General features: G+C 38.1%; 1 protein-coding gene across 1 annotated transcript; it reads right to left on the bottom strand.

Moving 5' to 3' along the window:
* Positions 1 to 13345: 13345 nt before the first annotated feature.
* Positions 13346 to 14341, bottom strand: LOC131821711 (olfactory receptor 52L1-like). The gene has a single exon (XM_059157991.1). It carries the CDS (start codon positions 14339 to 14341, stop codon positions 13346 to 13348), a length of 996 nt encoding a protein of 331 aa, XP_059013974.1.
* Between the last annotated feature and the right edge of the window lie 2230 nt (positions 14342 to 16571).

The following is a 16571-nucleotide window of genomic DNA, read 5'->3' as shown; positions in this document are numbered from 1 at the left end:
TTTCCTCTTTGACCCAACTTTTTAAAGATGTGTGTTTTTTAATTTTCATGTCTTTTTAAATTTCCAGTTTTCCTTCTATTATTGAGTTTTAATTTCATTCCATTGTGATTAGAGAAGATACTTTGTATGATTTCAATCTTTTTATATTTACTAACTCTTGTTTTGTGGCCTAATGTATGATTTATCCTGTAGAATTTTCTATGTGATCTTAAAAAGAATGTGCATTTTGCTCCTGTTGGGTTGAATGTTCTATATATAACCATTAGGTCTAGCTGGTTTATAGTGTTGTTCAAGTTTTCTATTTCCTTATCTTATGTGTAGCTGTTTCATCCATTGTTGAAAGTGGTTGTTGAAATCCCCAAGTATTAGTGTTGAACTCTTGACATTTTCCTTCAATTCTGTCATTTTTTGTAGCTTTGCTGTTTGGTGGATATAATTGCATTATTGTCACAGTTCCTTGATGGATTCACCTTTTGTCATCATATAATATCCTTCCACATCTAATGTAGCAATTTTTAAAATCTAAAGTCTAATCTGATATTAAGTATACTAATATATATCATAGCTTTCTTTGGTCACTATTTGCATGGATTATCTTTTTCTTTTTTTTCACTTTCAATTTATTTGTGTTTTTGGTTTTAAAGTGAGTCTCTTTGTAGACATCAAATAGTTAGATCATGTTTTATTTAATTCATTCTGCCAATTTCTGCCTTATAATTGGAGAACTCAGCTAGTTAAATTGAAAGTCATTATGGATAAGGAAGGACTTCTGCCATTTTGCTAATTGCCTTCTACATGTCTTGTATTTTTTGTATTCCTGAATTTCTCAAGTCTATGTGTTATACAAATATATTACAGTATACTATTTTGATTCCCTTCTCCTTTTTTTCCTTTTTATTTTATTGTGTGTATATATATATATATATATATATATATATATATATATTTTAGTCTTGTCCTGAGGATTAAAATTAACACCTTAATTTATTATAATTTTGTTTGAATTAATACCAATTTAGTTTCAATAATATTCACAATACTTTGCTTTTTATATAGTTCCATCCCTTTATATTGTTGTCACAAATTACAACTTTATGTCAGTCCTTTAACATAAATTTATAATTTTTATTTTGTTTTGTCTTTAAATCATAAAGAAAAATGTTTATTAATAAATATATAATTGTCTTTTTAAAAAATTAAAAAAAATTAATTCCACTAAGGTTAACATACAATGTTGTATTAATTTCAGGTATACAACACAGTGACTCAACAATTCTATACATTAGTCAGTGCTCATCACAATAAGTGTACTCTTAATTTCCTTCACTTATTGTACCCATTACCCCAAACCACCTCCCCTCTGGTAACAATCAGTTTGTTCTTTATAGGTAAGAGTGTACTTTTTGGTTTGTCTCCTTTTTCCCTTTCATTTATTTTTTTTCTTAAATTCTGAATATGGGAGCCTTTCAGTGGCTCAGTTGATTGAGAATCAACTCTTGGTTTCAGCTCAGGTCATGGTCTTGGGGTTGTGGGATCAAACCCCATGCCAGGCTCTGGGTTCAGAAGGCAGTCTACTTGAGAATCTTTCTCTCCCTCTACCCTTCCCCCTGTTCACACACACTCTCTCTCCTTATCAAATAATTAAATCTTGAAAAAAATTCTACAGAATTGAGGGTCCATATCTGGGCTCTCTACTCTGTTCCACTGGTCTATGTGTCTGTTTTTATGCCAGTACCATGCTGTCTTGGTGATCACAGCTTTGTAGTAAAGCTTGAAATCAGATAATGTGATGCCCCCATTTTATTTTCGACAAAACAGGAAAAAATCTACAGTGGAAAAAAGACAGTCTCTTCAATAAATGGTGCTGGGAAAACTGGACAGCTATATGTAGAAGAATGAAACTCGACCATTCTCTTACACTGTACACAAAGATAAACTGAAAATGGATAAAAGATTTCAACATGAGATAGGAATCCATCAGAATCCTAGAGGAGAACATAGGCAGTAATCTATTCAATATCAGTCACAGCAACTTCTTTCAAGATATGTCTCCAAAGGCAAAGGAAACAAAAGCCAAAATAAACTTCTGGGACTTCATCAAAATCAAAAGCTTCTTCACAGCAAAGGAAACAGTCAAAAAAACAAAGAGACAACCCACGGAATGGGAGGATATATTTGCAAATAACAGTACAGACCAAAGGTTGATATCCAGGATCTATAAAGAACTCCTGAAACTGAACACCACAAACACACACAAAACAGACAATCATATAAAAAAATGGGCAGAAGATATGAACAGACACTTCTCCAATGAAGACATACAAATGGCTATCAGACACATGAAAAAATGTTCATCATCACTAGCCCTCAGGGAGATTCATATTAAAACCACATTGAGATATCACCTTATACCAGTTAGAATGGCCAAAATTAGCAAGACAGGAAACAACATGTGTTGGAGGGGGATGTATAGAAAGGGGAACCCTCTTCCACTGTTGGTGGGAATGCAAGTTGGTGCAGCCTTTTTGGAGAACAGTGTGGAGATTCCTCAAGAAATTAAAAATAGAACTTCCCTCTGAACCTGCAATTGCACTCCTGGGTATTTACCGCAACAATACAGATGTCGTGAAAAGTAGGGCCATCTGTACCCCAATGATTATCGCAGCAATTGTCACGGTCACCAAACTGTGGAAAAAACCAAGATGACCTTCAACGGACGAATGGATAAGGAAGATGTGGTCCATATACACTATGGGGTATTATGCCTCCATCAGAAAGGACGAATACCCAACTTTTGTAGCAACATGGACGGGACTGGAAGAGATTATGCTGAGTGAAATCAGTCAAGCAGAGAGAGTCAATTATCATATGGTTTCACTTATTTGTGGAGCATTACAAATAGCATGGAGGACAAGGGGAGTTAGGAGAGGGAGTTGAGGGAAATTGGAAGGGGAGGTGAACCATGAGAGACTATGGATACTGAAGAACAATCTGAGGGTTTTGAAGGGGTGGGGGGTGAGAGGTCGGGGTACCAGGTGGTGGGTATTATAGAGGGCACGGATTGCATGGAGACTGGGTGTGCTGCAAAAATAATGAATACTGTTATGCTGAAAATAAATAAAAAATAAATTTAAAAAAATGGAAAAAAAATTCCACATATGAGTGAACCACCAGGTTCACCCAACCTCCCACCACTCATTCCCTCCAAAACCCTCAGTTTGTTTCTCAGAGTCCACAGTCTCTCATGGTTCATGTCCCTCTCCAATTTCCCCCAACTGCCTTCTCCTCTCCACTCCCCATGTCCTCCCTGTTATTCCTTATGCTCCAAAAAGCAAAACCATATGATAATTGACTCTCTCTGCTTGACTTACTCACTCAGCATAATCTCTAACAGGCCTGTCCATGTTGATACAAAAGTTGGGTATTCATCCTTTCTGATGGAGGCATAATATATGGACCACACCTTTTTTTTTGTTTTGTTTTGTTTTTTGTTAATTTAATTTTTATTTTTTATAACATATATTTTTATCCCCAGGGGTACAGGTCTGTGAATCACCAGGTTTACACACTTCACAGCACTCACCCAAGCACATACCATCCCCAATGTCCATAATACCACCCCCTTCTCCCAAACCCCCTCCCCCCAGCAACCCTCAGTTTGTTTTGTGAGATTAAGAGTCACTTATGGTTTGTCTCCCTCCCAATCCCATCTTGTTTCATTGATTCTTCTCCTACCCACTTAAGCCCCCATGTTGTGTCACCACTTCCTCATATCAGGGAGATCATATGATAGTTGTCTTTCTCTGCTTGACTAATTTCACTAAGCATGATACGCTCTAGTTCCATCCATGTTGTCGCAAATGGCAAGATTTCATTTCCTTTGATGGCTGCATAGTATTCCATTGTGTATATATACCACATCTTCTTGATCCATTCATCTGTTGACGGACATCTAGGTTCTTTCCATAGTTTGGCTATTGTGGACATTGCTGCTATAAACATTCGGGTGCACGTGCCCCTTTGGATCACTACGTTTGTATCTTTAGGGTAAATACCCAGTAGTGCATTTGCTGGGTCATAGGGCAGTTCTATTTTCAACATTTTGAGGAACCTCCATGCTGTTTTCCAGAGTGGTTGCACCAGCTTGCATTCCCTCCAACAGTGTAGGAGGGTTCCCCTTTCTCCGCATCCTCGCCAGCATCTGTCATTTCCTGACTTGTTGATTTTAGCCATTCTGACTGATGTGAGGTGATATCTCATTGTGGTTTTGATTTGTATTTCCCTGATGCTGAGTGATATGGAGCACTTTTTCATGTGTCTGTTGGCCATCTGGAGTCTTCTTTGCAGAAATGTCTGTTCATGTCCTCTGCCCATTTCTTGATTGGATTATTTGTTCTCTGGGTGTTGAGTTTGGTAAGTTCTTTACAGATTCTGGACACTAGTCCTTTATCTGATATGTCGTTTGCAAATATCTTCTCCCATTCTGTCAGTTGTCTTTTGATTTTGTTAACTGTTTCCTTTGCTGTGCAAAAGCTTTTGATCTTGATGAAACCCCAATAGTTCATTTTTTCCCTTGCTTCCCTTGCCTTTTGCATTGTTCCTAGGAAGATGTTGCTGCGGCAGAGGTCGAAGAGGTTGCTGCCTGTGTTCTCCTCAAGGATTTTGATGGATTCCTTTCGCACATTGAGGTCCTTCATCCATTTTGAGTCTATTTTCGTGTGTGGTGTAAGGAAATGGTCCAATTTCATTTGTCTGCCTGTGGCTGTCCAATTATCCCAACACCATTTATTGAAGAGGCTGTCTTTATTCCATTGGACATTCTTTCCTGCTTTGTCGAAGATTAGTTGACTGTAGAGTTGAGGGTCTATTTCTGGGCTCTCTATTCTGTTCCATTGATCTATGTGTCTGTTTTTGTGCCAGTACCATGCTGTCTTGATGATGACAGCTTTGTAATAGAGCTTGAAGTCCGGAATTGTGATGCCACCAACATTGGTTTTCTTTTTCAATATCCCTTTGGCTATTCAAGCTCTTTTCTGGTTCCATATAAATTTTAGCATTATTTTTTCCATTTCTTTGAAAAAGATGGATGGTACTTTGATAGGAATTGCATTAAATGTTTAGATTGCGTTAGGTAGCATAGACATTTTCACAATACTTATTCTTTCAATCCAGGAGCATGGAACATTTTTCCATTTCTTTGTGTCTTCCTCAATTTCTTTCATGAGTACTTTATAGTTTTCTGAGTATAGATTCTGTGTCTCTTTGGTTAGGTTTATTCCTAGGTATCTTACGGTTTTGGATGCAATTGTAAATGGGATTGACTCCTTAATTTCTCTTTCTTCTGTCTTGCTGTTGGTGTAGAGAAATGCCACTGATTTCTGTGCATTGATTTTATATCCTGACACTTTACTGAATTCCTGTATAAGTTCTAGCAATTTTGGAGTGGAGTCTTTTGGGTTTTCCACATATAGTATCATATCATCTGCGAAGAGTGATAATTTGACTTCTTCTTTGCCGATTTGGATGCCTTTAATTTCCTTTTGTTGTCTGATTGCTGAGGCTAGGACTTCTAGTACTATGTTGAATAGCAGTGGTGATAATGGACATCCCTGCTGTGTTCCTGACCTTAGCGGAAAAGCTTTCAGTTTTTCTCCATTGAGAATGATATTTGGGTGGGTTTTTCATAGATGGCTTTGATGATATTGAGGTATGTGCCCTCTATCCCTACACTTTGAAGAGTTTTGATCAGGAAGGGATGCTGTATTTTGTCAAATGCTTTTTCAGCATCTATTGAGAGTATCATATGGTTCTTGTTCTTTCTTTTATTGATGTGTTGTATCACATTGACTGATTTGCAGATGTTGAACCAACCTTGCAGCCCTGGAATAAATCCCACTTGGTCGTGGTGAATAATCCTTTTAATGTACTGTTGAATCCTATTGGCTAGTATTTTGGTGAGTATTTTCGCATCTGTGTTCATCAAGGATATTGGTCTATAGCTCTCTTTTTTGGTGGGATCCTTGTCTGGTTTGGGGATCAAGGTGATGCTGGCCTCATAAAATGAGTTTGGAAGTTTTCCTTCCATTTCTATTTTTTGGAACAGTTTCAGGAGAATAGGAATTAGTTCTTCTTTAAATGTTTGGTAGAATTCCCCCGGGAAGCCGTCTGGCCCTGGGCTTTTGTTTGTTTGGAGATTTTTAATGACTGTTTCAATCTCCTTACTGGTTATGGGTCTGTTCAGGCTTTCTATTTCTTCCTGGTTCAGTTGTGGTAGTTTATATGTTTCTAGTAATGCATCCATTTCTTCCAGATTGTCAACTTTATTGGCGTAGAGTTGCTCATAGTATGTTCTTATAATAGTTTGTATTTCTTTGGTGTTAGTTGTGATCTCTCCTCTTTCATTCATGATTTTATTTATTTGGGTCCTTTCTATTTTCTTTTTGATAAGTCGGGCCAGGGGTTTATCAATTTTATTAATTCTTTCAAAAACCAGCTCCTAGTTTTGTTGATTTGCTCTATTGTTTTTTTGGTTTCTATTTCATTGATTTCTGTTCTGATCTTTATGATTTCTCTTCTCCTGCTGGGCTTAGGGTTTCTTTCTTGTTCTTTCTCCAGCTCCTTTAGGTGTAGGGTTAGGTTGTGTACCTGAGACCTTTCTTGTTTCTTGAGAAAGGCTTGTACCGCTATATATTTTCCTCTCAGGACTGCCTTTGTTGTGTCCCACAGATTTTGAACCGTTGTATTTTCATTATCATTTGTTTCCATGATTTTTTTCAATACTTCTTTAATTACCTGAATCTTTGGGATCCTCATATCCTTGTACTGCTATCTGTGCATTGAGGTAATCAGTCTCCTTTCCATATGCTATAGCTTTGCTGTTCACATCAGCTTGGGGTACTGAATGGTCAGCTGGTAGCAACAGTAGCACAAGGCTTGCTTTGTGGTCTTGTGGAGCCACTGTCCAGGCTTCCTGGTTGTGTAGGTCCATAGGCTATGCTCTTTGATTGGGAAGAGTTTCTGGCTGGGCTGTCTGCATGGGCAGGACCACAGGCTGTGTTCAACAATCAGGCAGGAACATAGGCTGAGTGAGATTGTAAGCTAGGCTCCAAGACTAGGCTAGATCCAGGGTCATTGTTAGGTTATGCAGGCTAGAGGCTATGCTCAACAGTTGCACAGGGCTGCTGACTTTCAGTTTGTTTAGAGTGGAATGTTTTTTTTTTTTTGCTTTTACCATTTTGTCATTCTTTGAAAATCATTTTTTGTCATTTGATCAGGACAAGACTTCCTGGTCAAGCCCAACAGTGAATTTGGTTCCCTGCCTGGATGAGGTCATAGAATAGAGTCCAAAGCTAGTAATGCCTATTTACTGGGGACTCAAATCAGGCAGAAGTGCCAGCTAAGCTCACTGGCCAGATGGATCCATGAGCTTAGGTCTGCAGATGGGGTGATCCACTGGCTGAGATCTCTACTCAGGTTCTACAGCAGGAAGGCTGTTCTCTAGCATCTGAGCACTACTTGTGGTAAACCCTTACCCCTATTTTCCATCTCTATATTATGCCCTGTTTTCAAGCCATGCAGATTAACTCATGATCCATATGAGGCAAGACCTGAGTGGACCTCCCAGAAATCACCCTGCAATGTTGGTGGAGCTGGATGTCCATACTGGGCTCTCCTTTTTTCCTGGAGAAACTGGATAGGACCTTTCAGTGCCATTCTGTGTTATCCTGGTAGAGGCACAAATCAGGCAAAGTGAGACCTCTCCTCTTACTCTTCTAATGCAGCCTTTCTGGGTCTCTGTGGTCCAGGAGAATGCTACAGCCTCACTCTGTGGTTAGGGGATTTTCACAACAGTGTCTTGTCCATGGATAACAGCTAGTTTGTCTTCTTGTGAAGAAGACTAAGGTCAGGCAACTTCTGTTACCATCTTGATGATATCATCCCCTTTTCTGTTTGTCCTTGGTAAGTGCTATTAGGGCTTTTGGACTGACAACATGATTTACTTCTTCCCTCTCAAAGTTACTTTTTCTTTTTCTTTCTTTCTTTCTTTCTTTCTTTTTTTTTTAACATCTGCAGAAGTTATAGCTGGAAGTTTGTACCTTTGACCGCCTTCACCCATTTCTCCCACCCCACCCCCATATGCTGCCTATGGAAATCAGCAATTTGTTCTCTCTTTCCGTGTGTATGGTGTTTTTTTGTTTGTTTGTTTGTTTGCTTGCTTTTTTTTTTAAATTTTACATACAGTATTTATTTTCTGGCTTACTTCACTTAGCATACTGCTCTCAAGGTCTATCCATGATGTTGCAAATGACTGGATTTCCTTTTTTATGGCTAAAAAATAATCTATTGTATGTATATATATATATATATATATATATATATTACATATATGGAAAATATATATCCCACAATATAGTATGCACACACACCCCACAGTTTGCTATTCATTCACCTGTTACTCATTCATCTATTGAGGAACACTTAGGCTATTCCCATGTCTTGCTATCATGAATTATGCTGCAATGAACCTAGGGATGCAGATATCTCTTTGAGATACTGATTTCATTTCTTTTGGATATATATCCAGCAGTGGGATTGTGGAATCATATGGTAGTTCTGCTTTTACTGTTTTGAGGAACTTCTATGGGGCTTTCCATAGTAGCTGCACTAATTTACAATACCCATTAACCAATTTATCAATTCCCATTAACAGCCTACAAGTGTTTCCTTTTCTGAGACACCTGAGTGGCTTAGTCAGTTAAGCATCTGCCTTTGGCTCAGGTCATGATCCCAGCATCTTGGGATCAAGTCCTACATCAGGCTCCTTGTTCATTGGGAAGCCTTCTTCTCCCTCTCCTTCTGTTGCTCCCCCTGCTTGTGCCCTCTCTCTCTCTCTGACAAATAAATAAATAAAATCTTTTTTTTTTAAAGTTTCCTTTTCTCCACATTCTCACCAACACTTGTTATCTCTTGTCTTCTTGATGATAGCCATTCTAACATTCCATATCCACAAGAGGTGATACCTCATTGTGGTTTTGATTTGCATTTCTCTGATGGCCAGTGATGTGGAGCACCTTTTCATGCACCTGTTGGCCACTTGTAATGTCTATTCATTTCCTCTGCCCATTTTTTTTTAAATTAATTAATTAATTAATTTATTTATTTTTTAATTTTTTATTTTTTATAAACATATATTTTTATCCCCATTTTAATGGGACTATTTTTTCTATTAACTTGTATAAGATCTTCATATAATTTGTATAATAATCCCTTATCAGATATATGGTTTGCAAATATTTTCTTCAGTTCCATAGTTGCTCTCCACTTTGTTGATGGTTTCCTTACTATGCAGAAGCTTTGTGGTTTGATGTTCTACCACTTGTTTAGCTTGGACTTTGATGCTTTTTCTTACGATATCAAATCCAAAAAATCATTAAGAAGGCCAAAGTCAAAAAGTTTACCTCTTCTGTCTCCTTTGAAGTGTTTTATGACTTCACGTCTTACATTCAGGTCTTTAATCCATTTTGAGTTGATTATTATGTATGGTGTAATATTAGGTACAGTTTCACTCTTCTGCATATGGATATCCAGTTTTCCCAACACTATATATTGAAGAGATAATCCTTTTCCCACTGTATATTTGTATTTGCCTTGTTCTAATTAAATTGTCCATATATGCATGTGTTTATTTCTAGAGACTCTATTCTGGTCCACTGATTTGTGTATAGGTTTTATGCCAATACAATATTATTTTGATTACTATCAAAACTATTACTATTACAAAACCATTAGCTTTGTTATATAGTTTGAAATCAAATGACTAAAGACATACATAAATAATAATTCAATAAAATTTCTAGAATATGGGGAAATATTCTAGGATTGGTTCAAATACTTTCAAATATTTCTGGAATTTATAAATCTACTGCATTGACTTTATAGAAAAATCAGAGTGAAGAAATCTATAAACCAGGGAAGGTATGTATGTGTGGAGGGTAGAATTATAAGTTAGGGAAAGGATTGGGGAAAGTTAAATCTCGATGCAGATGTGAAAAATGTTCTTAGTAAGAGATTCAGGAGGTGCGAATGCGAGCTGATGCAGCCACTCTGGAAAACAGTATGGATGTTCCTCAAAAAGTTGAAAATAGAGCTACCCTATAACCCAGCAATGGTACTACTGGGTATTTACCCTAAAGATATAAATGTAATTATCTGAATGCTATGGAATGATGTCAATTAGATGCCCCCCCAACTTCCTTTCTAGTAACATGAACTGGGTAAAGCTTACAAAAGGATTGTCATGATTAGTAAAATGCATCCTGTTTATATGTCATAATCAGTAAAGTTTACCCAAATGTTTATAGCAGCAATGTCCAGAATAGCAAAACTATGGAAAGAACCTAGATGTCCATCAAGAGATGAATGGGTAAAGAAGAAGTGGTGTATAGATACACAATGAAATACTATGAAGCCATCAAAAGAAATGAAATCTTCCCATTTGCAATGAAGTGAATAGAACTAGAGCATATTATGTTGAGCAAAATAGCAAAATAAGACAGTTAGAGAAAGAGAAAGAAATACTCCAGAGAAAGACAAAATTATCATCTGATCTCTCTGATATGAAGAATCTGAGAGGCAGGGCGGGGAGTTGTGTGGGGTAGGGAGGGAGAAAATGAAACAAGATGGGATCAGGAGGGAGACAAACATAAGATACTCTTAATCTCACTAAACAAACAATCGAGGGTTGCTGGGTGGAGGTGAGGAGGTAGGGATATGGTGGCTGGGCTATGGACATTGGGAGGGCAAGTACTATGGTGAGTGCTGCGAAATGTTTGAGCCCAATGAGCCTGGACAAATAATATGCTATATGGTAATAGACTCTGCAAATTAAAAAAAAAAAGAGAGATTCAAGATTCAAGAAATAATCCAAGTTTAGAATCATTAGAACTGATAACAAATTGAAAGCCATCATTTAGTGACTTGATGAGGGAACTGTTCTTGTATTACCAGAGCAACTGGGTCAGTGCAGTCCTCTCTGTGCAAAATATGACAAGAAAAGTTAGAGCCAAAAAGCCTGTGTTAATATTAGGTTAAATGGATATAAGTTCAAACATTAAAATATTTTCATACTATTGATAAATGTTTAACATGGGTAAGCAAGGAAATTAGGGAAGGCACAAATAAACAGTGCTAGGAATGAAACAGGGGATATATGGGGATGTACTATAGCCAAAATAGAAAATAAAACAGTAAGAAAATGACATAAACATTTTCTGATAGTAAAGTTGAATGAGTAAAATAAACAGATTTTTAGACAAGAACTGAAAACCTTTTCAAAAAAAAAATTCCAAAAGACATCCTTCAGGAAGAAAACATATCCTACCTGGATGGTCTGATAGGAAAAACATCTACTCCTTAGGCTATATGTTAGTCAGCTACAAAAAGATTCTCCTGAAACATAGTGGCTTAACCCAGATACAAGCTTCTGTCCCAGGTTTAAGTCAAGGTGGTGGCCCAGATGGCATCAGGGACACACGCTCTTCTATAGTGTTGCTCTGACAGCTTTAGCACACATTTCTATCTTTTTTTTTCCTATTTAATTTAGTTCTCACTTATTTACATAAATTTACATTTCTAAATATAAATGTAGTAAATTTATATTTTTATATTTATAAATTTACACTTTGAAAAAGTATTTGATAGCATAGCATTTGTTTTTCTTCTCTAATCCAATGATGATAGTATAATAAAATTTGTGTTTTTATTGCCTATAAGTTATTCTCTCAAGTTGTTTTGAACATGCCATAATTATATCCATATTTCTATCTTGTGTTGAAGGAAGCTCTTTAGATCCCACCATCATACCCATATCCCAAGCATCAGCAAGTGGTGTAAATGGGAGGAGAGAACAAACCGCTACTTGGAATAACCTACCTAAACTAAGTACCTCTAGGGCCATGACGGTTTTCCTGTGGATGTGATACAACATAGAGCACAGTCTGGACTTCCCCAGGACAACTCACTAGAGTTCAAGTCCAGGCATACAACCAAGCTGTTGAGAACATGTAATTGCTTCTGCAATAAGAACTCATAGGACTCCTCCCTAATTCACCCACATGTGCCAACCAAACTGAAGACTTTATACTCCATCTCTGTACCTGAAACTATTCATTAGGAGTAAAATTTAAAAGAAAGAAGAAACTGGAACATTAACCCTTCCAGTCCCTCCTTTCAACCACTATGGAGTCCCAGGGTAGGACCCCCTCAACACCAGAGCACTATAGCAAGGCAGCAATGACTTGCATCTTCCAGGACTGAATAAAATTTGTTGCTACATAGAAATACAAAAGAGTTAAGCCATATTTTAGGGCAACATCCAACAAACAGGATGCACTTTACTAATTATGGCAATCATCTTGTGAGCTTTACCCAGTTTATGTTACTAGAAAGGAAGGTGGGGGGCATCTAATTGACATCATTCCATATCCACATTTTTGGAAGAGAAATTCTTCTCCCAAGTGCCAAAACTACGTCTACATGTATCAATAAAGCTGTGTTTACCAGTACCAGACTCTAGCACATTTTATAGTTAATAAATAATAATACTTACCTGGGTGTTCTGCTTTATTAAATTAAGACTTATAAAACACACATATATTCAATACTGGTCATATTTCTTCTTTATCCTAATCAAAAATATGAACAGATGAAAAATGCAAACAGAACTTCTTAAAAAGAAATCCATTCTACACAATATACATTTCTTCCTTGAAAATAGTTTTGTATTTTATTTTTCTAAGAACCTATTTTAGTGTCTCCCCAATTAAATTAATTTAAATACATGACTAACAGTCATATTGTAACAAGAGGTGTTTTCTGACATATTGGCAGTATGAAATGATTTGAGAGACTCTGTTGCTACACAGAACCTGAGTGACCTAGAGCTAATAGCACTAACTTCAAGAATGTGAAGACACTCTAAAACCAAAGACACTGGAATTTCCCATTCCCTTACCAGATGCTGTTGTACACTTATTAGCTGAAGCCAGGAAAAAAATGGCTTATCCAAAGCTCTTTTCTCCAGTCCTCAAGTCACCTCAACACAGGCATAGAGAAATGTTGGGATTAAAAGCAAAAGAAGCCATAGGAAAATAATCACAACTCAAGCTATCTAGGTAACTAAATTAGTGATGGATCTGAGTCCCCAGCGGTGTTCTTTGCCAGGAGACTAGCAGGACAGAAAGAACCCCTCACTGCAGAATGATCTCTATCCACAGACTCTAGACCAGACAGGGACTCTTGGCTGTACCTTTGGCAGCAACCTCAGAAGAAAATAATGGGGATATGTTCAGATATGTCCTTTTAGGGAGAAAACCCTCATCACTCGGTGGCGGATCTGCCGGGTCTTCACCCCATAGACAAGAGGATTGAGTGCAGGTGGCACAAGGAGGTAGAGGGTGGCCAGAAGAATATGAACATGATGGGGTACATGGTGGCCAAAGCGATGAGTGAGGAAGGAGAATATTCCAGGAATATAGAAGATCAGGATGACACAAATATGAGACCCACATGTGCTAAAGGCCTTAAGACGAGCCTCTCCCCCTGGTACCTTCAGCACAGTCTGAAGGATGAGACCATAGGAAATACCAATGGCCACAACATCTATCCCAACCACAAGCAGGGCCACTGCCAACCCATAAGCTTGGTTCACTGTGGTTTCTGAGCAGGCCAGTTTTACCACAGCCATATGTTCACAATAGGCATGGCCTATGATGGTGGCCCGGCAGAAGATGAGTCTCTGCAACAGGATAGGGAAGGGGAGGAGGAGGACCAATCCCCGTACCAACACTGCCATCCCAATGCGCCCTATGATCCCTGGATGCAAGATGGTAGAATGGTGCAGAGGGTGACAAATGGCTACATAGTGATCCAGAGCCATGGCCACAAGTACACCTGACTCCATGGAAGAGAACGCATGGATGAAGAACATCTGGATCAGGCAGACAGTGTACCCAATCTCATGGGCATGAACCAGGAGTACCGCAAGGGTTTTGGGCGCAGTGGAGGAGGCCAGCACCAGGTCAATGCCAGAGAGCATGGCCAGAAAGAGGTACATAGGCTGGTGCAAGGATGAGTCAGTCCAGATGATGAAGATGATGCTCACATTGCCCATTACAGCAAGAAGATAAAGGATACACAGTGGCAATGCTATCCAGTGCTGGCTTTCCTCCAAGCCGGGGATGCCCATCAGGAAAAAAGAAGGGTGGAGTAGCCTCCAGCTTGAATTATTAAGGGCCATCGTCAATGGCTTGGACACAGAAGAGAGAAAAGAAACCAAAATCATGATCTCTCCATTCCTGGTGGGTTATCCCAGTGTCTAGATCTGGCCACCATCTTCATGAGAAGAAAGAAGCTGAAAGTGAAACACAAGCAAATAAGTGAGATACAAAGAAGAGAATCCCCTGGTCTTGAGATAATGTTTTTAAGGTGAGACATCCACAATTCTGAACTACAATGGGTCTAGTTTCATTTACAGATAAGAGTAAGCACTCTGCTTTTAGAGAGATGTTTAAACTCTACCATTCAATTACTTCTCACTTGGAATGTCCACTGGAAAGGATCCTCTGCAGCCCCTCTTGCCATTGCTGAACGCTGTAAATCAATCTGTTCTCTTTAAAGTATTCTCCCTCAGTTTCCACAACACAGCAGCCTCCAGTTGTCCCTCCTATGTCTCCCATCCCACCCCCTTCTTCATCTACCTCTCTCTTATGTGGTGTTGATTCCAGGGTCCCATCCTCTCCTCTCTTCCCTGTTCTGTACATTATCCCTGATTGAGTTCATCCATTTATTAGTATTGTAACCAATCACGTCCTTTAATTTCTTCCAAATCCAGGTTTCTGAGTCAAATGCTTTTCTGCAACCCAGATCTATTTTGCATTTATCTATACCTAAATATCTATACCACACACTCAAGGAATTCAAGACTGAATTAACTTGTTTACTCCCCAAATCCACTCTACCTCCTTCATGCTCATAGCTTTGTATGTTAAATCACTATATGTACCTATTCAACCCAATGTAGAAACCTGTAAGGATCCTTTCTCATTCTTATCTCTCCTCTCTTTTACTTGTGACCAGTTCCTGTTGACTACAGTTTAAACCCTTTTGATCCAGTCATTCTTCTTAGCCCCCAGTGTCACTGCTTAGTGACACACTCCTAACCTCTATCCTCTTAGATCTCTCTGACTTTGATTTCATACCTTTCAAACCAGTCTCCATGTAGTAGGAGGGTGTTTTGTAACATACAGATGTCATCTTCTCACTTCTGAGATTAAAACACTTAGTCCATTAAACCCATGGAATAAAATCATACATTTAAGACTGGTGTACAAAATTTCAAAGTTTATCTGATATACATCACCTTAAATCAATTGTAGTTATCATTATCATTAACATTTATAAAAAAACATTGCTAAATATGAGATTATGGCCTCTTTCCTTTTTGCTTTGTCCACATGAATCTGTTTCTGTCTCAAATTTTTGCTGTTTATGTCTCACCATGAAGTCATGATGATTCAGTGTTCTTGAAACCCCCATATTAACAAGTCATACAATTAAACAGGTGTTCTGTTTATTCTTCTCCATGCTATTCACTTCTAGGGCATTAAAACAAACAACATGACACTGGATCTGTTTGCATCTATATTTTTGTCTTAAGAAACAGACATGGTCTGAAATAATTGTATTTTTATACATAAGGGAGAGGTTCACATGTATATCTATATAAAAAAGAGTCAGTGAAGACTCAGGTCCTTCAGATTGTGCATCTATAGATCACTCCTAGTGTCATTTTCATGAATCAATGATGACTACAGTATTGTTTCCAATCTCTGAACATAGCAGTTACAAAATCTGAAAGGACAGATAGGCACATAACTCCCAGTGTGTTTTCATTCCATATTCAAATCCACTTATAACTGCAAGTAACAGTAACATATTTTTATTCAGACCTCCAGGAAAATCCCATAATTATAAAAATTCATATTTTAGTACTTGACATTCTGTATGGTGAGAAAATTAAGTCTCTTTCTTAACTACACTCTCTCTGCTGTAGGTTTCAGCCCATGTCTCAGTTTTCAGCTGAGGAGTCAGAGAACAGCTCTCCATTTGTGGGAGGTCACCCATTGTTTTGATAGGAGCAGTGTCAGCAGAGAAGTGGAGGATGGAGCCCAATACAATGGGTAAGGGAGAGAGAACAGACACACAGGTACCCGAGTACCACCTGCCTCTTTATGCTGTGTGATTTGTAGTCTAGAGCAAAAGCCTAGGGCTATTTCTTAAAAATTAATTGCTAAAGTCAACAAGAGATGCCCCAGTAATTCTTAGAGGAAAAGCAGAACAGACTTTATTCCAAAGACCTAGGGGAAGGTATATTTAGTTCTCTGAGCAGGAAGCAGAGTACAATTAGCGAAAACTGGAGTTGTACATTCATATTTATTCACATAAATTCAGTCCAAGCAACCTGTCTTCTATGAAGCCATCCCTAAATTCTGTAATTCGGCATGGCATGCCTC

Source organism: Mustela lutreola, chromosome 1 (genome assembly GCF_030435805.1).
Source record: "Mustela lutreola isolate mMusLut2 chromosome 1, mMusLut2.pri, whole genome shotgun sequence".
In the NCBI taxonomy this organism is placed as follows: Eukaryota; Metazoa; Chordata; class Mammalia; order Carnivora; family Mustelidae; genus Mustela; species Mustela lutreola.
The sequence above is the reverse complement of the archived record's forward strand: the minus strand, read 5'-3'. Positions and strand labels throughout refer to the sequence as shown.

Bases quoted from the DNA above. Each gene is read 5' to 3' on its own strand.
- LOC131821711 (XM_059157991.1), bottom strand. From the start codon at position 14,341: ATGATTTTGGTTTCTTTTCTCTCTTCTGTGTCCAAGCCATTGACGATG.